We start from the raw sequence: 23,786 nt of genomic DNA, 5'->3' as shown, positions 1-23,786 counted from the left end.
TTATATGAGACTGAGCCTACTTCAGTTTGAATTGGTTTAATGGCTCTTCAACTTTTTTCTACTTCCAATTGCCAGGGGTTCAGAAAAATGGGTCTGTATGAGAGTGGCCAGGATCCAGGTGGTGACAGTGTTGCTTCCTTTACATCCCTGCTTAAGATTTATGATGCGTATAATGTTGCATCTGCTGGAATTCTTGAGTTGATCAACTTTTCAGTTAAAAAGTTGTTCTTCTTACTCACTCTTTCTGCGTTTCTAGCTCTGTCAGCCGTCCGTCCACTGCCCCAAGCTGCTCCCCCACCTCGGTCATGCTGGAGTTTAGTTTGTCCAACAGTTTTCAGTGTTTCGGCTGTCTGAGTCCAGCAGTTCAGAGAAGACTCTGCTACTGGCTCTTAAAGAATGAGTGAATCTTGGCTACTCAAGTTTTCTTGCGCAGTCGTCATGTTGCTAACTTTGTTTAGCAAAAGGTTGTCAGTGGGATTTTCCTCTGTAAAAGTTGACGTTTCTTGCCCAGTTGGGTTAAGTAGCTTGTTCCTGGATCTTGGATCCGTAACATCTACTTCTGGACAGATTTTGATCAATTCAAGGTCTTTCAAAGGTTTTTAAGATGGATATATTGAGGAGACCTCTGCGTTTATATCAAGTTTTGTGTCATCATGTAGTCCACCAGATTTCTGCCGTTTTACCGAAGGATAATTTGCCCATTTCAGCTTGACCTACATTTAGTTTATGATCAGAGTGTGACTCTCCTTCAGCCTGTTCAGTGGGGTGACTGGAGTCATGTGGAAAATCAGGTGGGCCACTCAACTGCTGTCAGATCATTGTATAGTCTATTTTAAAGCAAAGAGTGAGGAGTTTAGTCAGACAATCCAAGAGTTGTTTTATTAAATGACACATTTCATTTCACCTTTATTTAACCAGCCATAAACACTAAGAACAAATTCTTATTTACAGTTCTGTCCTGCTTTACCTAGATCATCCTGAGACTGCGAGAAGTTCTGAGATATGTCTTGATGTGTCTTGCTACTTGGGATTACCCCTGGAAAAAAAATTAATTAATTTTGTTCAAGAATTATCATATTTTTCGCTGTACATGTCGCATCGCTGTACAAGTCGCATCAGTCCAAATATGTCTAATAAAGTGAAAAAAAAACATAAACATGTAGCTTAGCTGTATACGTTGCATCTATTATGCATCACCGCTGACAACCCGGAAATGTGGGCCGGAGTTGTGCCAAAATCGATTGGCTTCCAAATGGCGGCCGCGGGAGGACTTTAACAAGAACTTAACAAGATTAACACTTAAAAACAATTATTTTTTTTGCTCAAAATTAAAGCAAAGGTGTGTCTCAGTCTAACTTTTCCTTAATAAATGCACTTTGACTGTCAAATCAGCTGCATTTCAAAAGCCGATTTGCGAAAGTGGGAGCGTGCAGAAGGATGACTCGTTGTGCATTTCTTCGAAATTTAACAAGATAACCATCTAAAAACAATTATCTGTTTGCTCGACTTTATAGTAAAGGTGTGTCTCAGTTGAACTTTTACTTAATAAATGCACTTCAATGGTCAAATCAGCTTCATTTCGCCGGGGCGGCGCAGTGAAATGAAGCTGATTTGACGGTTGTGCCTGGCATGATCCTGGAGCAGGACAAAGGTGGCCTGTATGGCAAGCTGATTGTGTCATTAATAGCCACTTTTACCTATTACATGACACAGTGGCATTCCATACTACTCGAGTGCCATCTAGCGGCTGAAAATGGTAGTGTTCAATATTTTCAATGTCAGAATGAATGAAAACGATCATTTCTCAGCCAAAAATTGGTTATAAATATGGGAAAAAACATAAACAAGTCGCTTCCGTATATAAGTCGCAGGGCATGTAAACTATGCAAAAAACTGCAACTTATAAGCTGGAAAATAAGCTACCTTTCTAAATAGGAAACCTTATTGAAAGCGTTAAACATTAAAACTAAGTTGTAAAGTTCTTTCTCCGAGCGCTGTAAGGAAGGTTCCCATCGAGCCTGCAGGGCCTGCAACAGTAAAATGCTGATTTGACAGGATTGATCTGTTCCGAGTTTTTTAGTTTTAATATGAAGTAGCAGCTTCAGACACACCTGATCGGCTTCAAGCGGTAATTTAAAACGGGAGGTAGTTGAAGTTGTTTATTTTAATTTTATTTTACTGCAGAATAGGGTTTTTATTGTTTATTGTGGTTTGAAGCTGGTTTCTAGAGTGACAATGACTAATGTAGTTTCATAAAGCACAACAAAATATTAAGAGAAGTTTCAAAATTGTACTGATCAATGAGGACTTTCCATTCAGCATTTTATCTGTTTCTCTTCATAGTTTGTCTTTCTTGTGCTGTTTGTCCAGCATGAAAAAGGTACTAGAATTGTTGGAAGCACATCAAAGAATATGAAACATTTAGAGCCCTCGCAATTTCTTTTCACAAGTCTCATCATAAGAAATGAGGCTTTGATCATGTAGAACGTGTGGATCCTAAATCTGTGTCTTCCTAAGTAGCCAAAAGCACCGGGGAGTACCAGAAGAGGATGAATCGTGACTCCTCAAACACACTCGGCTTTGATTTCAGCTGTGAGTCGAGGCCGATGCAGCTCTGGTGTGTTTGTCTCAGCAACACGGAGGAACCCACACTAAAAAAGTCTACAAAATCTTGTTCGTTTTTGCAAAATATATTTTATAAGTAAAGCTGTGCCATAAAACCCATGTGCTTGTATGGATTTTGTATTAAGGTAAACTTACTGTTGTGCCCCATTTGCTCATGCATCTCAAAATTGTTAAAGAACTGAACATAAAAAACAAACAAAACATGATTAATTATGTGTTCAGTGTTTTTCTGGATTCAGATTGAACAGGGAATGCAACGAATTAATATATTTTGTGCAAGATATTCAAGTGTGAAGGAGTTGCACTGTACAGAAGAATAGAGGCAGCTTTAAAACATATATTTTTTGAGGCAGCACAGAGTGATGGATTCTGGAAAATTTTATCCACAGATGAAATGGTGGAGCAAGGGGGTGGCCAATGGTGGCCTTGTCCACCATAAATTAATCTCCGGCCACCCCACCAGTCACCTCAATCATTTGAGGAAACTGTACTTTTAAGCAATATAAAAACTAGAAAGCATAGTTTTCTCAAACGATCAGGGTGGCCCGTTTACACACATATATAGCTGTGGCCATCTTGGATTTTAACTTAGCAAGCCAATATTTGGTAGTGACCTTTTTTACACCTAGATGCAGCAACACACCAAAATGAAAGTCGGCACCTAACCTATTTTTCAAGATTTCATGCTCACAGCATTCATGGACAGACAGACGGAGGGTGTTTCCACTTTCTCCTCTTTGCTCTGGGCCAGTGGCAACTACACAAGGCTGACTAGAAGAGACAAAAACGAGGTTGAAATTTTACCTCAGACTATCAAACTTTGACCAAAATGAGAACCCGAAACATTGAATTAATACTTTGTAAACCTTCCCTACCTTTGCACGGCCAGCAGATATGTTGGTTACGGTGCTTTTTCTGGAGATAATTACATTTTTCCGATCGCTTCCTTGAACATTGACCCAATCTGCATCAAGTCTTCATTACACCAGATTCCTTGATACTCCAATCCATTAACGAACTGTGTATATTTGATGGTCGACTGTCTGCATACAGTACAACATGACTTCTAGAGGACAAAAAGTGACAGTTTATTGTGACTGTTGTGATTCAGATCTGCTCCTGTCATGTTTGCTTGAATGCTGTCAATTGCAAATAACCAAATTTGCGTGTTGTCTGGCGGTGCATCAATGTTTGCCACATTTTATTCAGTTTTGAAAAGTGTACACCAAACCCTGACCGCCTCCCCCTCTGTTGCTCTTGTGAACATGTTGAAAATTGTGAACTCGCCCCATTTCTTTTTTTTTTAAACGCGTTAACTTTGGCTTTTATTGTTTGCTACAAAATGTAGGCTTATACTTTCAAATCAAAGTACAAAATATAAAGGAAGAGTCGATTCCAGCACGACAAAATAAATAAAACAAAGTCTTTATTATTTATGCATTTAAAAATAAAAATCCTTAACATTTTTTAAGAATATTTTTGGATAGAAATGCAGCAAGTGATTAAAAAAATCCTTCTTTTGCAGGAATTTAGTAACATTTATTTCCTTAAAAATGTATGCTTTTATTTTATACATACAGCTGCATTTATTATTTATGAATTTATCAGATTTAAATGTTAATTATTTAGCAAAAACAATAATTACACATAAAAATGTGCTTGAAATAGGCTTCATAAAGACAGGCTGAACACACAGGCGTTTAACCTTTCTGCTCCATTTATTTGTTCTGAGCTGCGAAGGATCACTGCTTTCATTGGGTGTTGTTAAATTATTGTCGAGATGAAAACTGAAAAAAGCCAACCGTGATTGCACAAGTCATTTGAGCTCCAAATAAATTCCACTCAGAATGTTACAGAAAATTCACTCAGAAACTCATTTATAACTGAAGCAAATGAAATTACTATTTGACACGAGATAAAGGAGTTTAAAAGTGGAAATTTAAACAAAAAATGAGCTGAAGAGAAAGAGATTGAACTCGGTGAGTTCATGCTGAGAATCCGTCGTGTTTTTGGTAACTCTTGAGTGCCGAGCTGGTGAATGTTGGGTGTCATTTTCCAGCTGGGATGCTGTGCCGACTGGTTGAGTGAGTGTTTCTGCGCTACAATGCAATCAAATGTCATCAAAACGAGTTTTTTACGGTGTCCTCACTACAAGATGGTAAACTGTTGACAGCGTGCAAACTCTGACACTTTTTTACACAAGAACAAGTATCGCTGCCTGCCAATAACCGGAGGGGTTCGCTTCCTCCTGCTCTGGTGACCCCTTGAGCTTTTGTGAGAATTAACCACCGCACGATCGACGAGCGCGAATTCTGCTGACGAGCTGGAGCTGCAGCGTTACTAGTAATGTGGACAAATGGCTTGAATAAGCATTTTATACAATGTAATTATTGTGATTTATGTGAATAATAATAAAAAACTGGATCAGCATAGGAAACCTCATTGTTTAAGATGTGACATCAAATGAACTGTAAATGAAGCACAGCTTATTTCCTTAAAAATCTGACTGTTTTCATAGTTAAAGTTTCAAAGTACTTTTGTTTTCTTCAAATTTGTGTTTAAAATGATCATTTTACCACAACTGGCCACTCAGGAAAATCTAGCTGTAAATAATTCAAAAATACTTTATTAATCCCAAAGGGGAATAAAGTGTTGTCGTAGCTCATCATTCTGGTTTCATTCAAGAGTTGTTATAGATGCTGTGGGCAGGAGGTGTCTTCTGCAGCTAAGCCGAAGATTCTGGTCACAGATCCCAACGATCACTGCTCCCAGCAGTCTGCCGAGCTCCTCGTTGCCCCGGACAGACTGCTGAAGGTGCTGGAGGATGATCCCGGTCCTCCCATTGTCACGAACTGAGTTTCCCACCAGCCCAGGATCTCGGCAGTCAAGCACTCGAGCACCGCTGCCAGGTTGACGGGACTTCATCCACAGCGCCTCCTTTTCAACTCCTTTGGGATTTGGTGCTGTAGTTGAGGTATATGAGCTTTTGAGATGTTCTCAGCTGCTCCTGGTTGTTAAAAAACACCTTGATGTCATGGTTACGCATCATAACAAATACCCCAAAGTAAAAAGGTTTCAGTAAAAATCCTTCCAGCTGCGCTGCATCTGATACCAGAGGAAACAATCATCCGAAAAAAGTGATTTACATCCAGAAAAAGAGGAACTAAAGTTTCCAAAAGCAATATATCGGAATGAATGTAACAGAGGTGCTCCAACATGCAGCCACCTTGAGCGGCGCAGGATTATTGTCGGCGCAAGATTAATGATTATTGTCAAATGGTTTTGTCAGCAAACAAGTCTTAAAAAACAAGTCCAGTTTGAGAACTAGGGCTGTGCGGTAGGAGCTTTATCAAAAAGTAGTTTTCCTGGAGGAAGTATTGTTGCTGGGAGCAGGGAAATCAGTTTAAAGAACCTGTATTTGGCAGACAAATTCAGTTGTGGCCCGGTATCGATACTGATATCGGCATCGGGCCCGATACCAGCCTCAAGTACTCATACTTCTACTCATAAATACACCCCGATACTTTGGACTGAAACCATTTTTATGTTTGGTGATGTCATTTCTTCTTCCACTTCACATCAAACCCAGGGGGAAAAGTCGGATAAACACGGATGATGTTAAGACTGCTGGCAGTTTAATAAATTTGTCAATTTGAAGTCACTGTGTAAAGTTTAAGTACTAACGCAGTACTAATAGGCATTGGTTCTCTGTATTGGGAAGTACCCAATCTGAAGTTCTTGTACTTATGCTCGGTCTGAAAAATAAAACAAAAAAACAACCTAGTCTTGGGACTCCCCTTCTTAAACTATCAATATTTGCTTCCATCAAATTTTTCCTTATAGATATTTACTCTCAGTCCTACAGTTTAGGGGTAATGGATTTTCCACTGTAAGCTTGGAGTTTTTTGTTCTCGTCTGTTGCAGCGTCATCCTAAAAGTACAACCTTGACCGTGAGTCGAGTCTGTGGCCTTGCAGGTCGGGTAATATCAGCAGCAGTCTGACATAAGAGAGTGAATTCCAAGCCCGAGGTTTACTCTCCAGCACCATTCATCATGTTAAAAGTCTGCAATGTGCTTCAGTTGCAAAGCCGAGACTGCCTGGAGGGTGGAACAGTAAAAGGCTCCGTTCTGCTGACTGAACACCCAGCCAATGGGACTTGATGTTCTGTATGTTCGGTATACATACGCCATGTGAGGGAGAGAAAGTGAGGCCTGGATGTAAACTGACGCAGGCAGACTGTTCCCCGGTTGGCTCCGGTCGACACAAGTCAGCAGCTCTCGCTGATGGAAGCGGGCGGGACGGTGAGCAAGGATCAATTTTCAGACGGCAGCATTCACCACGTCCTCTATGGGATTAGGAGGGTTCATGGGAAAGGGCCAAGCATGAGGGATGAAGTAACAAAGGCTGTTCTCCTGAATGGTGTATTTTTAAGACAAAGATTGTGATAAACTAGGAAAGTGCAGCATTAAAACATTATTTGACAATAATATTAAAACTTTACAGGCTGCAGATGGATTTCTTTGCTTCAACCCTAAGGCTCAGATTGGAAGAAAAAAAATGGTAGCAATCAGCCCGAAGTGACCTATAACCGATGTGACAGATTGATTGTGCCTGAAAACTGATTTAACCACGATTGTAACATTAAAACCTGTGTCATGTACAGTGCATGTGACCTTTTAGATTCGTGCTAACGTTAAGTGATTTTTGTATTATATATATATATATATATATATAAAAAAAAACATTTCAGCATTAAACTATTGTTCGCAGGTCCATAAACCATTTATTGGAACCAAAAATAAGATTTATATTCTTTCCACAACTTGAAAATGGATTTAAAGACGAAGCAATGCAAGTAAAAGGAACTCGTGGGTTGTCCATTAAAAACACGCCACCCGTGTAACGAAGTGAACAGGAGTTATTTGAGATCGGTTCAATCATCACTTTGTGATGGAAAGGAGCTACTGCTGCTTCATGATCCAGAACAGCAGCTTGTTCAGTCATGGATGGAGAGTTCAGCCAGGTGGATTTCAAGGTAAAGATGGTGAACCAGAAAACGGGTCAAACTTAAAAGCTTCTAAGAAGCTGTGTTGAGCTGCAAAATAAACCATTACAGCATGGCAGACTGGCAGTTTTTTAAATGTCGAACCTATTTTATATAATCTGTCTACAGGCAGTGAAATGTCCTTGCTGCTTTATGTTTTGTAGGTTAAAGTTTTAATGAATGGATTTGAATAAAACTCCCATAAAGTAACCATTGGATGTACATCTACAGCTGATTAACCTTTGAAGTTAACTTGATTCAAGATGGCCACTGCAGGTGATTGACCTTAACGAGGACAAACAAGGGTTTAACTCAGCTTTACAGATAGTGTAGTAAAATTTGGTGTGGTAGTAGAAGAGAGTCATACCAGCGCACACTTTGAGTGCTTATATATTGCATTGGAATGCATTAGCTTGATGCTCGGAAGTAGGTTTATCAGTGGCAAACCGCGACTACAAGAGCTAGATCTTGAGTTAGGATTTGTTATTGTTGCAACGGTCTGCTTGCACTAGTTTACTTTTAGTTTCACGATCCATGAACTCACTGAACAGGAAGTGCCTTTCCCCTTTTTTATACATCTAATAGGCCTGTCACGATAGCAAATTTAATTGGGCGATTAATTGTCTTAGAAATTATTGCGATAAATGATATTGTTTGAAATTTGACAATAATTAGTAATTATTGACAAATTTAAGAAAAAATGTTGGATAATTTGTTTTGTTTGTAGTACATTTTTTGACCACTGGATGGCAGTATAAGGCTGTTTGAACCAAAGGATGGATAGTGAGGGAGCGAGCGGCGTGTCTCTTTAAGAAAAATGAGAGGGAGGCCCCTTGACGTGTCATGGGCTGTCTCTCGTTCCTGTTTTTCGGTTCTCAAAATGGCAGATGCATGGTGTGGTTTGAACTCTTTAGCATAGCATTTTTCACACAAAGATTTGATAAAAATAAAAAATAAAAATCAGTAAACAAAGTTCTCAGCTTCTTTTTGCAGAGAAAACCAACTTTTTAGATGAAGACACGGCTTTCAATCATGAATTTTGGAGCTTTGACAAGACAGAGTTTTTTTCTGTTAGCTTAGCTTCTCAGCTTAGCTGTTTTTAACGATCCAAAAACTTGATTTTCGACGGTTGAAATGGATTTTAACGAGAAAGGGAGGGATCAGTGAAGAGCACCGGAGTTGAGGCTTTTGTCTTCCAGTGTCTTCGGTAGAAAGAGAGAGACATGAAGAAACGATAAAGACGATAAATGAAAATGAGGTCGATAATTTTCATTTATCGTGCGATTAATTGATTTATTGTTTTTCACGACGGGCCTAACGTCTAGTACAACATTTGACCTCTAGCGTCGTTTGTTACAGTCATAATAACAACCTGAACATAAATGCTAACCCAACACTAGACAGAGAAAAGCCAACAAAGACATCCCATCTGGACACTCCATTTCTGGATTGCCCAGAAGGCCGTGCAGCTCGCACAGTCTGTTGCGTTCAAGTACAACATGCAGTTTCAATAATGCAGACGAAAATTCAACAGCAGGCTACAGAAAGTGCTGTTTCTGTAAAAATTTTAATCATGGAATGAAATCAAAATACAATTTTAATATTAAATGTGATATTTAACTTTTTATTTTTAGAAAGAAACTACAATTTCAGTGGATTTTTTTGAGTTACAAATTGCAACTGAATGCATCACAAAGCCTTCCCGAAGGCTCAGAGCACCGTGTTTTGATCCCACCCACTCTACATGTACATTGTGATTGGTTAATTTTCTTGTCAGTTATTAAACCAACTCATCTTGCAGAGACTTTGACTCGGCTGTGCCTTCTCTCCTGACAGCGAAGTCCTAACCAATGAGAGCTCTTTTAAACATACTTCTACCTAGAGACACAAATTCAAATGAATCTGAATGGATAACTGTATTTTCATGAATAAAAATGTTTCTTGATCGACTGTAAAGTAGATTATACTACATATTTTATATAAAATAAATGTAAATGCAAATTTCATATGTGCTGAATTCTTAAGCCTTCTGAAAAAGAGAGTGCACAGGGTGTGGGTGTGAGGAGTGAGGGAGGGAGCCTGTGTCCGAACGCTCTGAGTCAGAGTCGGAGCACACGACCACGGCAGTAAAAATGAGCTGCAAATCGTTAATTTCCAGCTGCAGTGACCGCCATAAATGCTACAACTTTTCAGTTCAAAAGCCTGAGTGTGTGAGTCTGTTCCCCCAAAATAAAATAAATAAATAAATAAAGGGGGGGTTTAACCTTAAAACAGGCCCCATCATCATTGAAAATTATGGCAGCAGAGAATAAAGTGTTCTGTCACAGTTATGTAAAAGTGTAAAGAAATTAAAGCTAGGCTTAGAAAACTGAGTTAAAATACGAAATATGTTTTTATTTTATTCTCACTATGGTTTTGTGAGCCTGCATTTCCAGTAATGTCATAAAAAGCTTTTATTGCAGCTGCTTGATAAACAAACATTTTACTCTGTTACACATCTGACATCTTTTGTGTCGAGGTTTAGGTTTAGGCTGCTCATTGAAGGCAGACAGTGTCATTTTTACACAATTAACAGTAACTTTGCTTTTTTAAATATATGATTTTGCTGTTGCAGAGTCTTATTCATTTTAAGCTCAGTTTATTCATGAGTGAAAACAAAGTCACTAATTTTGCTTAAGGCGTAAGAAGTAGCAAAGTTTATGAAGTTTAAGTAAGATTTTCTTATAAAATGCAGCTTTACTGTCATATATTCACAAACAAAGGTTAAAAGATGAACAGAACCATTTCATTTGGCTGTGAGTTATATAAAACATTTTTAATTGGATTTGCTTATCACCAGTTTTTCTGAACCTTTGATCTCATGTAAAAATCATCTTTCAGTATTAACCTTAAAAATCCCTGAGCTAGGCACGTAGTAATTTACTGTGACTTAACGTTTCTCCATGACGTAAATCCGAGGTTCAGCTTTTGATGGCACCACGGAGTAATTTATAGGACCGTACTTGCCGCCGTACACGTCGCATCAGTCCAAATATGTCTAATAAAGTGGAAAAAACATAAATAAGTTGCTTCGCCGTATACGTCGCATATATTATGCTTCACCGCTGACCACCCAGAAACATGGGACTGTGTTGTGCCAAAAATCGATTGGCTGCCAAATGGCAGCTGCGGGAGCGTGCACGGGAGTACTTTAACAAGAATTTAACAAGATTAACACTTAAAAACAATTATTTGTTTGCTCAAAATTATAGCAAAGGTGTCTCAGTCTAACATTTCCTTAATAAATGCACTATATTGGTCAAATCAGCTGCATTTCAAAAATCGATTTGCGGAAGCGATAGCGTGCAGATGGAGGACTCGCTGTGCATTTTTTCGAAATTTAACAAGATAACCACCTAAAAACAATTATTTGTTTGCTCAAAATTATAGCAAAGGTGTCTCAGTTTAACTTTTCCTTAATGAATGCACTTTAACGGTCAAATCTGTTGCATTTTGCCTGGGCGGCGTGGTGAAATGCAGTTGATTTGACGTTTGCTCCAGGAGTTCCGGAGCGAGACAAAGGTGGCTTGTATGGCAAGCCAGGTGTCTCATTAATAGCCACTTTTACCTATTAATGAGACACTTGGCTTGCCATATTGGTCGAGTGCCCTCTAGCGGCTGAAAATGGTAATGTTCAATATTTTCCATGTCAGAATGAATGAAATCGTCAGATCTCAGCCAAAAATTGTGTTATTGAAAAAAGTTTAAGACAAAAACAGCCGGACTTTATTTGGAACAGTACACGTTTCGCTTCTTATCCGAGAAGCTTACTTAGTTCAAAGAACAAGGGAGTGTGGGGTTTGAGTTATAAAGCTGAGGTAAGATACATACATACATATGCGGATTGACCTGTCACACCTCACAGTAGGGGTTTGTTAAGGTCTTTGTTAATCTTAATTCAAAGATGGGCCATGGCATTCCTGATAGATGTGAAACTGGCTGGGTATCCGCCCTAAAGCTGCATTAAAAGTTTTTGAAAGTTGAAATCTGAGACTTCTTCCTCTGTTTAAAGATCTCTTTTTACATAAATTGCTTCCTTCACCCCCCTCTCAAGAATTTGGTTATAAATATAGGTTAAAAACGTGTATTAGTCGCTTTGGTGCATAAGTCACAGGACTTACAAATTTATGCAAAAAGGTGCGATTTATACAGCAAAAAATACGGTAACCTTTCTAATATGATGTCGGTAAAAGTGGGTATTAAAGGAATGCTTCTGTGTCACTTGAAGATTTTATGAATAGTCAGTGTTTTACTTGCAGAGAGCAAGCCGAGCTACCTCAGTTTGGAGAATCAAAGAGAAATTCTCATGAGCAGCTTCTGACGTTTGTTTCCTTGTTGAATGGCTCCTGCTCCGAGTAGCTTTTAGCTTGGCACCGCGTGAGAATCTCTGTTTCTCCAAACTGAGCTGCCTGCACCACTGCAGATACAATACTACCCACAGGTAGCCCACTTCAAAGAAACCAAAGTGTCTGTTTAATGTGCACGGAGAAGTGTGTTTGACACACACAAAGAGGGCTGCGTTAAAAATATCCAGCAGGATTTGTTGAATGGGAGGTGAGAAATTTCAAGTCGTGTCTGTTTATGGCGTCACGTTTCCCACTCCTCTGGTTCGTACGCCTTCGTTTGAAGTCTCGTGACTCTGTCCCACACTTTTGAAGTTTGCGCTCCTGGAAAATTAAAAAGGTTTCGCCGGTAAATGAGGATGAGGACATAAAACAAAATGAGGACGATGATAATGATAAATGGTGCGAAAACTGTTTTCCCCTCCACTGTCTCTCATAACTTTTTAACCGTCCTTCTGTTTCTTTCTTTCTTTTTTCCAGGTACTTTGTGTTGGACCCAGAGCTAGGCCAGTTGCAGTACTTTGTCAACGAGCAGGGGAAGAACCAGAAGCCCAGAGGGTGCCTGCCTCTGATCGGTGCCTCGGTAACAACGAGCGATGAAGCTTCCTACATGTTCATCGTAAACTCTGTCAACGGGGAGCTGTACAAACTCCGAGGTACGACCTCCAGCTGCCTGTGTGTGGTATAAATCACATCCAGTGTAGTGTGTGTGTGTAACATTGTGCTGACAAAGACAGGGAATTACCGTATTTTCTGGACTATAGAGCACACCCGAATATAAGCCACGCACACTAAATAAAAAATAAAAACAATTTTGTATACATAGCCGTGGATGTTCACATTGTAACTTGATATATTTACACAGAAATATATATATTTTTAACTTTTAATTAAATATGTACCAGTAACGTACACCGATACGTACAGTAAATGTTTTTTTTTTCCTGAACAATGCCTTTAACACAGCTGGTTAAAATAAAAAATGCAGTAGTTTACCAGGAAAAGTCACTGATCGCTATGAGCATCTTCCTCTTGTTCACTAAAACCAGGGCCAGATTAACTCTTCGCTGTACCCTGGGCAACAGTCTTCAAGGGCCCCATCATCACAACCCCAGAATCACCATAATCTGGCATTCAGACTAAATTACCATAATACACAGTAAATATACTTAAAATTCTAAATATCAAGTGTATTTCTATGTATTAAAATCCAAATGCTCATAGAATGCTACTATGTCCTCTTGTTAATGCAAATCATCAAGACTGAGTTAAGTTGAACTCACTTTGAACACCCTATGACACCATGTGTACTTGTTTAGCAACGTGTTGGCCACTGGTGTCAGAAGCATTTGTAATGTGGGGGGACACACCGATGGTGGTGGGGGGTGGGGGTGTCAGGGGGTCCTCCCCCAGAAAATTTTGAATAAAGTAGATGCCATTTCCTGCATTCTGGTGTATTTTAACGGTTGTTTAACATCTATTTTTACCTACATAAGTAAACACTTGATTCAGTAACTATTTTAGAGTTAATGGCACAACAAGAAGTAACCTGACCAACAGCTGATTCAGTTAATTTAAAATATTATATATTCAAAGGTGACGATTTGCTGCCCACATTAAAAGGATTTACTGATTATAACAAAGATTCCTTCAAGAAACCTCCCAATATAAATCATAAAACCATAATGACTTCTGCTCATTCCACATTTGTCAAATGGCCTATGTCTCCTAAAGTGAAGAAGAATCATTTGAAAATAATAAATAAGATACATCCTGTAGCCATGTTTCTTGAAAGATTTAAATTTGATGTTGGTTAGTGCGCCTTTTGTAAATCAGAAGATGAATCCCTCGAGCAATTTTTTTTTCATGTCAATACAAAGTGTTTGGTCAGACATCAGAAACTGGATTAATCTCAAATTTAATATTCCTTCTTTTGATGCTGATGTCATTTTACTTTATATGGATAACTTAAGCTCAGCTTTCTCTGATGCCATAAATATAGTCGTACTTATAACAAAGTACAACATTCACTGTAGTAAGAGGAGGGATAATAAGCCCTCCTTCCTGTTTTATGAACAATTTTAAGTCATAATATTCTTCATTAAGTAGATTAAAAAAACTGCACAAGTAAAAACTTATTATTTTAATTAAAACAATATGTTTGTCAAATAGTTGCACTCCTTTGTTTTTATTTATTTAATGTTTTATGTATATTTTTGTCACTTTCGTTATTTTGTGAAATGTAGTTATGACACCCTTCACGAGTTTGTATTTGTATATTGTTGCATTGTTCTGTTTTGTGTTTTGTGAGAAAAAAAAAACCTGATGGGCTTGTCAGCAGGTAAGTGGCGTTTACCTTCGGGAGAAATTGCGGTCGTCGATTGGTCAGTTGCTGACACGCCTATTGGATTGATTGACAGGAGCGCCGTGGAGGATTGAAACAAACAAACCAAAAAAAACCCACGAGAGCCGTAGCAGCCGCGCTGGGAGGAGGCAGGGCGGCCCAAATGTAGCGAAAGTGCAGCAGTCTCTCTGCAGCGCAGGACTCCACGTAAAGCAGGAGATAACCAGATAGTTTGCTTGTGCCCTCACTGCCCTGGGCCCCTTAGAGATCGTGGGTCCCTGGACACTTGCCCAGTTGGTTAATGGTTATGGTTAATCCGGCCTTCACTAAAACCACTAAAGTCGTCTTCTTCAGTGTCAGAATTGAACAGCCTCAGAAAAACTTCACACACGTCCTCAGTCTCTCTTTCGTTGTTGGAAACATACATCATCTTACCAGGAAGTCATTGTTTGCCATTGTAAGCAGAACGACGGCTCAGTGGTTAGCACTGTTGCCTCACAGCAAGAAGGTCCTGGGTTCAATCCCTGGTTGGTCCTGGGGTCTTTCTGTGTGGAGTGTGCATGTTCTTCTCGTGCATGCGTGGGTTTTCTCCGGGTACTCCGGTTTCCTCCCACAGAACAAAAACATGCATGTTAGGCTGCCTTCAGGCGTCCCTTGCAAAAGAGATCTGTGATCTCAATAGTTATGTTTACATGCGCAACATTTTTTGACCTGATTGAAATGTGTTCAGATTAAATAATTCAAATGTATCGTTTACATGGGCACAATCTGTTCATGACGAGTGTTTACGTGCAGCGAGCTTTGTTCTGAACAGAAATACTAACATGCGCAGAGTGGTAAACTCTCCTTAAAACAACACAGAAGAGGAATTTCTACTTCCGGTTTACTTCCGGGATGCTGAGCACCCTAAATGGACCCGTGACAGGTTTTAATGATGGTGGAGACGTTGCTGCACTCCCTGACTGAGCTACAGGTAATACAGATCATTTTGAGCTCTTTCAAAGTTTCTAGTAGAAATGTTGTCGCTCACCGACCAGTTTTGCTTCCCCGACATGCTAATATTATTAGCATTAGCCAGGCGGAAATGACATAGGTCGCACATGCGCAGTCAGGTCAGTTTTTCACCATCAGATAAAAACGAACAGATCAAGCGTTTACATGTGCACCGTTCGGGTTATGAATCGGCGCAAACCACCCGTTTTGTTCTGAACATAAATTATTACGGATCTCGCTAAATAAACAAAAAATAACCCGAACAGGGTGTTTACATGACGCATTTTTATTCCGAACGGCCGTTTGATCCGATTACTTATGTCCATGTAAACATAGCTACTAGGATTTGCCTGGTTAAATAAAGGTTAATACATAAATATTTATAAAAAGTTGGGCCTGTGATTGGAAGATCGTTGGTTCAACTCCCGGTACCGACAACATCAAAATGTGGGTGGAAAAGGTGAAACACCAGCCTCCACCCTGATTTGCCCCACTCTGGGCCCTTGAGCAAGGCCCTTAACCCCCACTATCTGCTCCCCCGGGCACCCTAGATGTCATCTCTCTGCTCCACACAGAGGGCTGTGGCAGCTCGGTGCTCTGTGGCTGCGTCAGGAAGGGCATCCAATATAAAAACCGTTACCAAGTCTTCATGCGAGTTAGGTTGCTGTGGCGACCCCTGAAGGAAAAAATAATACAAGTAGTCTCAATAGCTATGTTTACATGCGCAGAATTCTCTGACCAGATTGAAATGTGTTCTGTTTGAATAATTCAAATGTGTTGTTTACATGGGCACAATCTGTTCATGATGAGCGTTTACATGCAGCGGGCTTTGTTCTGAACAGCAGTACTGACATGCGCAGTGTGGTAAACTCTCCTTAAAAAAACCACCGAAGAAGAAGTTCTACTTCCGGGTGAACGTAAACAAACCTGAGCACCCAAAATGGACCCGCGACATGGTTTTAATGATGTTGGAGACGTTATTGCACTCCCTGACTGAGCTACAGGTAATAGAAATCATTTTGAGCTCTTTAAAAGTTTCTAGTAGAAATGTTGTCGCTCACCGACCAGTTTTACTTCCCTGACATGCTAATATTATTAGCGTTAGCCAGGCGGAAATGGCAAAGTCGCACATGCGCAGTCAGGTCAGTTTTTCACCATCAGATAAAAATGAACAGATCAAGCGTTTACATGCGCACCGATCGGGTTTCGGATCGGCGTAAACCACCCGTTTTGTTCTGATCAGAAATTATAACGGATCACGCCGAATACACAAAAAATAACCCGAACGGAGCGTTTACATGACACACTTTTATTCCGACCGGCCATTTGATCCGGTTACTTATGTCCATGTAAACATACCAACTGAGTCACGAGGACCCACCCTCGTCAAAAGAGATGTGTACTGGGCAGCTATGTGAGCACCCGGGTGTGACCAAGCTAAATGTTTTGGTGGCAGGAAGCTCATTAGCCCATCCAAAAAAAAACAACAGCTGCAGCATTGTAAAAGCCGCAGGGTTCAAAGTGTAAGTGTTCAAAAGTAGTGGCTTATAGACCGGAAATTACGGTATGTTATTTACATAAAAAACGACTCCAAATGCAGTGTTGTGCAAGTTCTCCCTTCACAAGAACTAACTCCAAATTCACTTCACACAGATCACACCTTTATTCATTCTTGTTCTTAATTCAGACGTTCAAATATCTGAACTTGTTTCACTTTCCCCACATAAACTAATACACATCCTTTAAGTTTTAAGAAGATGAAGTTAAAAAAACAAAACAATGATAGGTTGTTGGTAAATGATGGGGTATGACATCACAAATATTTTAGCAGGAAACTTAATCATTGTGTTGCATCTGAACTCCAGTGTTTGCCTTTTATTGTACAAAATTCACAACAAACTGTTGATATTGACCTATTTTGTTCTGTTTTGATGTTCGAGAGGAAAAATTGACTGAAAATATGATTAATGAGCAGCCTAACACACCTACTCTTCTAAATGTACTGTTAATAACTATCGGACAACACTTCACTTCAAAAATGACCAGAATGCTACTTTAAGACATCACCAATCTTACTAATGTCTTAGCTATTACATTACTGTCATTTTTACTTTGTGCCGTTATTCTGGCAGAAATATTTATACATACTTGCTGGAGGTGCGCCAGGTGGCACCAGAAGTGATACAGCTAGCTGCTACTGTCATTATTTGCACTTGCTACTATAAAGAAGCAGGAGCTTCTTCGACCTGTCTCCGGTAAAGCGACTTGTTTTTACTGTTGCTCTCCTCGAGACGCTGCAGCGTTTCCTTCCAGACATCGAAGAACTCGGCCTCCATTTTCTGAACAACTCGGATCCGACGAGCTGAGCCGAGAGGAGGCAACGATCCCTCGGAGCTGGAGCTCGCAGAAAGGGACGTTTCCATCTCCACCTCTCTGAGATGCAACAATGATCAGAACAATAATGGAAATGTAACGTACGCATTTAAACACAAAGTTTACGGAGACATCCGTAACGACCTGAGTCACACACACAAAAAAATCATTTTAAATATGATTCTTCTGAAACATTTCTAACGGAACAGAAACACGGAGTTGAAAAACTTCAATTTGCTCAAACAGCAGGAGACAAAATGTCCCACATGTCATAAGAACAAACGGTCCTCAATGGTATTGGTTACCACGGAAACCCCCAACCTCATACCTTTCTCCAGGTAAAAGAGCAACATTTAGGTTCAGCGAGGAGTCATTTTTCAGCCACTCTGGTTTAACTCTATAATCTCAAACTGAGTCCAGGGCTTTAAATGGTGCCTTTGTTCTCAGGCTGCTATTTGTTCACGAAGGAACCAAAGCCTGATGTTTTTTTTTTTTTGGCTCAGAACCAATAAAATGCAGTGCTGTTCATAGTCACTCTTAATGTCAGGCGCCCGTGGGATATTTTTATGTTGCTGTACAAAGATGAAAAACAACCCGAGTGTGATAATGTTCTTAAATCTCTCGTGAAAAATGAAACTTTTTATTATCTAAATCCTCTGTTAGTTTATGGGATGTTTCTTCAGCAGGGTGTACTGAAGCTCATTAGGATGCCTCACAGTTTTCTCTGTGTGTTTAAGTAATTAAAAGCAATATTTTAAGTCAGTTGACTCATTAAGATTGATTCCCAGTCAAGTGTTCTGGGAGAGCTCCTGTTAGCTGTGGACTTACGTATGTGGACTGTTGTGAAATTTTTACTTGAAGTTAATTGGACTTCATTGTGCGTGGACAGAAACTATTGTCTGATTTACAGCCTGTAATGACCAGCAGCACATCTAAAGCCCAATTTACACAATGCAGGTTTTAAGTGAAACTGTAGCTGTACTGCTGCGATTTGGCTGTTATCTCTGACACCAAACGTTTTTGAATCCTGGTCTCAGAGTGGAGATCGCTCATGCGCACTGCGGGTGGCTGCAATTTATAGTACTGTACTTGCTGCCGTACACGTCACACCGCCTATAAGTCGCATCAGTCCAAATATGTCTAATAAAGTGGGAAAAACATAAATGAGTCACTTTGCCGTATAAGTCGCATCTATTATGCGTCATCGCTGACCACCCGGAAACATGGGCCGGTGTTGCGCCAAGAATTGATTGGCTGCCAAATGGCAGTCGCGGGAGTGTGCATGGGAGGACTTTAACAAGAATTTAACAAGATTACCATCTAAAAACAATTATTTGTTTGCTTGACATTATAGCAAAGGTGTGTCTCAGTTTAACTTTTCCTTAACAAATGTACTTTAATGGTCAAATCAGCTGCATTTTGCCTGGGTGACGCGACAAAATGCATCTGATTTGATGTTTGCTCCAGGAGTTGCAGAGCGAGACAAAGGTGGCTTGGTATGGCAAGCCAAGCGTCTTATTAATAGCCACTTTTACCTATTAATGAGACACTTGGCTTGTCATATTACTCGAGTGCCCTCTAGTGGCTGAAAATGGTAGTGTTCAATATTTTCCATGTCAGAATGAATGAAATTACCATACCATACCATTTTATTTATAGAGCACTTAAAACAGCGACAAGGCCAACCAAAGTGCTGTACAGACAGAACAACAGGTAACACACAAAGCAGTATACAAAATGAAGTAAATCAGAAATCCATCCATCCATCCTTCCATTATCTTTACCCGTTTATTCCATTTTGGGTCACGGGGGTCGCTGGTGCCCATGTCCAGCAATCACTGTGCGAGGGGCGGGGTACACCCTGGACGGGTCGCAAGTCCATCACAGGGACACATAGAGACAAACGAGACAAACAACCATTCACTCTCTCACTCACACCTAGGGACAATTTAGAGTTACCAATCAGCCTAACATGCATGTTTTTGGTCTGTGGGAGGAAACCAGAGTACCCGGAGAAAACCCACGCATGCACGGAGAGAACATGCAAACTCCACCCAGAAAGGCACCTGGACCGGGGTTTGAACCAGGGACCTGTTCGCTGAGAGGCAGCAGCTCTACCAGTTGCGCCACCGTGCTTCCCCTAAATCAGAAATATAGAAATAAAAACAATGCAGTTAATGACGACTAACCAGTGTGGCGCATACAGGTTCAAAACACAGATCATCTGGTGTTGAAAGCTACCGAATAGTAGTGAGTTTTTAAACTGGACTTGAAGACCAAGAGGGAGGGGGCCTGTCTGACGAGCAGAGGTAACTCGTTCCAGAGTCTTGGTCCTGCTACAGAGAAGGCCCTGTCACCTCTGCGCTTAAGACGAGTTCCTGGAACTTTCTGGGCAAGTTGTAGTCGTGCAATGGAAGTCTGACTGATACCAAACAGGAGCGAATTGCAGTAATCAAGCCTAGATGTAATGAATGCATGCATTACGGTCTCCAGGTTATTTTTGGACAATATGGGCTTATGGGCATACCAGAGGTACGCTCATATAATAATAATAATAATAATAATGTCATCACAATGTCAGCACTGTATGTTTCCATACAATGGCGAAATTAGTCTCTGCATTTAACCCATCCACCACCAGGTGGTGCAGTGTATATTGGTCCAAATAAGCAACATCAGCGACATCAGTGGCAGAAAAACTAAGTTCCAGAAGCTGTTGTCGGTCTTACACCAGCAGCGAGTTTATGTCCCAGATAAAAAACAAACAAAACATAAATAATCCGAACACCATTGCAAGCCATGCACACGGGCGCCATCTTACCGGAAGTTTTTGAATTGTTAGATCTCAGTCAAAAATTGGGTTATAAATATGGGGAAAAAACGTATATTAGTCGCTTCGGTGTATAAGCCGCAGGACTTGCAAATTTATGCAAAAAGGAGCGATTTATACGGCGAAAAATACGGTAACAACAACAACGGTAACAATTTTCCAATAGCAGAGTGCTGTTTGTCCTGCTCACACTTACAGCATATAGGAGCAAACAAATCTCATCCTAGATCCCATCAGCCCTTGAAATGTTCCAAATTGTTTTGATTGTATTAAATAGAACAGTTTGACATTTTTAAATCCCGTTTGTCTTTTCTTATATTTGTATGAATTTTACACCCCTTGCTGTATCTTCTCCACAGAAAATTTATATATTTTTTTCCCTTTTACAGCAACTTCTATAACTTTAAAAAGGTTTAATTTTGAGTGAAAACCAGTTTGAGTATATTTATGTGGAATAGAAGCAAGAAAGTAAGACAATTAAAAAAAAAATATAAAATTAATAATATGTGGGTGTTTAACATTAATAATACACCAGACTGTGTTCCCTATGAGAAATAATGACATTTATTTGCTTTTTCTTACATGTAAATTTATTTTTGACCTACAAAGCTGATGTTTTCACTCGAGAGTAATTTTTAAAGTTCACTTTCTGCAGGACTGAAGTGGCTGCTCAGATGATCACTATAGATTATTATACTTTCAGGAAATAAAATGTGCTGGACATTTTAACTTCGTGGTACTCTTCTTGATTTCTCTTCTTTGTTCTGCAAACCACATCTTCAAAAAGGTACTTCTGCTTTACTTAGAGATTTTTTTGTTAATGTATTTTTATAAATGTCTTGTTAAAAAAAACAAACAACCTCAAAACATAGTTTTGTTCTGATTTATTTGCTCAAGTGTGTGATAAGATGCAACGTGAACTTTACTGAAATTCGTACGACATGAAGCATTTAATTTTGAAACAAACAAACAAAAAAAGAGTCAATGTCTCCGAGATAAGAATGAACATTTTAAAATTGCTTTTCAGGAAATCTAAAGTACAAAAAAAAGACATCAGATATTGCTGCACCAGTCACATGTAAATCGAGATAAAATGTTAATTTTGATTTTTTTTTTAGTAACCGATCAACAGTTTATTTTAAAAAATGTGACATTAAGTTATCAAGTTTGCTGACGAGGTGAGCCCAAATGCAAACCAAAAACTTCAAGTTCAAATAAATTAATTTATTCACAAAAAGACTAAACAAAAGGCAGCACAAAACTCAAAGGAAAACTCGGGCGTAGAAAAATAAACCACTCTAGGGAACAAACACGAGCGGCTTTTCAGCATATTGCGCCGACAAAAGACAAACCAAATGACACCGTACGTAAAGAGACGCTAACGAGGGAAAAAGAACAAACACCTGAGGTGATTTCTGACTGGGAGGCAGGTGGTGGCAAACTGGCTGGAAAAATACAGCGAAGGCTGACGGAGAACTGACAGGACAAACTAAACACTCAGCTTGTGGCAGACGTCACTTCCTGAAAGAAGAATAAACTCGTTTTTTTAATGTCAAATCAAAAAGTTGTGAAAATGTAAGTAACCTGGCTTTTATTTCCTGCTTTCGTTCTTTATTACAAGCCTCAATGGACTGTTCGGTCTCTGAGTTTAAACGAAATAAGGCTGGAATATTCCACTCAAGTGTTGCATTTTAGCCCCTTTGCTGTCTCATCTGCTTCACATTAACGTGCGCCGTCAAGCAGCCTGTAGAACAAATAAAGTATCAGGCTCAACCTGACATTTAAAACATCCTTTCCCACCATATCGTTGTGCTTTAGTACCATTAATCACAAGCCTTGGTGGGACGTTTTTATGAGCTGGTCATTGTAATCGCAGGCGGCTCATCCATTCATTCTAGTCCCTGTCGGCATGTCCGTTTTGTTAAAAACATTCAAACTGCTCCAACACTAATGAAATCAAACTGCAGGTCCGAGCATTAATCCTCAGTCTCAACATTATCATAACCAATAACATCTTTCACAGGCCTGTAATTAAAATGGCTGTAATTAGGAGGTAACTAATTGACCGAGGAGCAAGTTTCTCGGGTTTTCAGTCTGTTTCAGTATTGCTCATCTGCATCACGGGATGAATATTGACATTTAAATAAGACTTCCAGCACACGGTCCATCTCCTTATCTCCTCGTTAGTCCCCTCAGCTTCCAGCTCGAGCCTGTGTTCGTCAAACAAACGGCGCTAACGCGTCACCTCCAGGTCTCCAGCTACACAAAAGCAGTTTTCTCTCTGTGGAGGAGGATCCTGTCGTCCGTACCTACGCCGCTCCACTTGTGTCGGCATCTGAACAGGTGCACGTTAGCATAGACTCATCCGGTGGCTGCTTTCCTCACCGCAGACGGTTAATTATTTCTAATCACAGCTCAGCTCAAGAGTTTTTGTTTCAGACGTTCGCTCGCTCTGGAGGTGTAGGGTCTCTTTAGGATGAGCGACGTCTGTGAGTAATTTTTTTTTTTTTACCAAGCGTTAGGATGTTTTTGCAGAAATGAAGCTCACCACAGGTGTTTCTGTAAGAAATCTGTTTCCTGCAGAGGCGAGCAGCATCTTCTCTGGAGTGTTTCACTCTTTTCCTACAGGAACCCTCCTTAGATGCTCTAAAGGCTGTTTCGGATGTCGGCGCAGCAAGGGGCTGACGCATACAAATGAAGTTTTCTTACACTAAAATAATCTCCATTAGCATTTTAAAGTAATCAAGTACATCATTAAACCCGTATGGTTTATTTTAAGTCATTAAAAAGACTTTCTGTCTGACTTTGTGTTGTTTTTGTTTTGTAAGTGGGGTTGTTTGGAGTTAAGCAGTCAGTATAATACCTGCAGCAGATCGAGTGGTCTCAGCTTGGAGAATCTAGGAAAAACTCCCATGTTGGGCCCATTTAAGAGCAACTTTAAACATCTAAAACTGTTCAGACTTTCCCAGCAGTTCAGGTGCTTTTACACTCTGTCAATTTTGCATGAGACAGTTCTTTATGATACTTTTTTCCTCTGCTGGACGGTGTTTCGGATGCTATATGCCGCTGCGAGCACAACGGCCCTCGTTCACAGTGATTTTCAATTTCCTTTAGAGTCGCAAGAATTTGGGACATTGACTGCTGGACATAGAATCCAGCTTCTTGCAACACAAAAAGGAAAAGTGTGTAAAGAT

At 39.9% G+C, this 23,786-nt stretch overlaps 1 protein-coding gene across 1 annotated transcript in view; it reads left to right on the top strand.

The window, feature by feature from the left end:
* The window catches only part of LOC119425264 (oxysterol-binding protein-related protein 10), an 88,758-nt gene that overhangs the window by 8,577 nt on the left and 56,395 nt on the right, over positions 1-23,786 (top strand). The window contains exon 2 of the mRNA XM_037692787.1: positions 12,533-12,708. Within this exon, the coding sequence (XP_037548715.1) occupies positions 12,533-12,708 (176 nt within the window). The remainder of the gene's footprint in view (positions 1-12,532; positions 12,709-23,786) is intronic.

Source organism: Nematolebias whitei, chromosome 19, assembly GCF_014905685.2.
Source record: "Nematolebias whitei isolate Nwh7 chromosome 19, NemWhi1, whole genome shotgun sequence".
In the NCBI taxonomy this organism is placed as follows: Eukaryota; Metazoa; Chordata; class Actinopteri; order Cyprinodontiformes; family Rivulidae; genus Nematolebias; species Nematolebias whitei.
The sequence above is the reverse complement of the archived record's forward strand: the minus strand, read 5'-3'. Positions and strand labels throughout refer to the sequence as shown.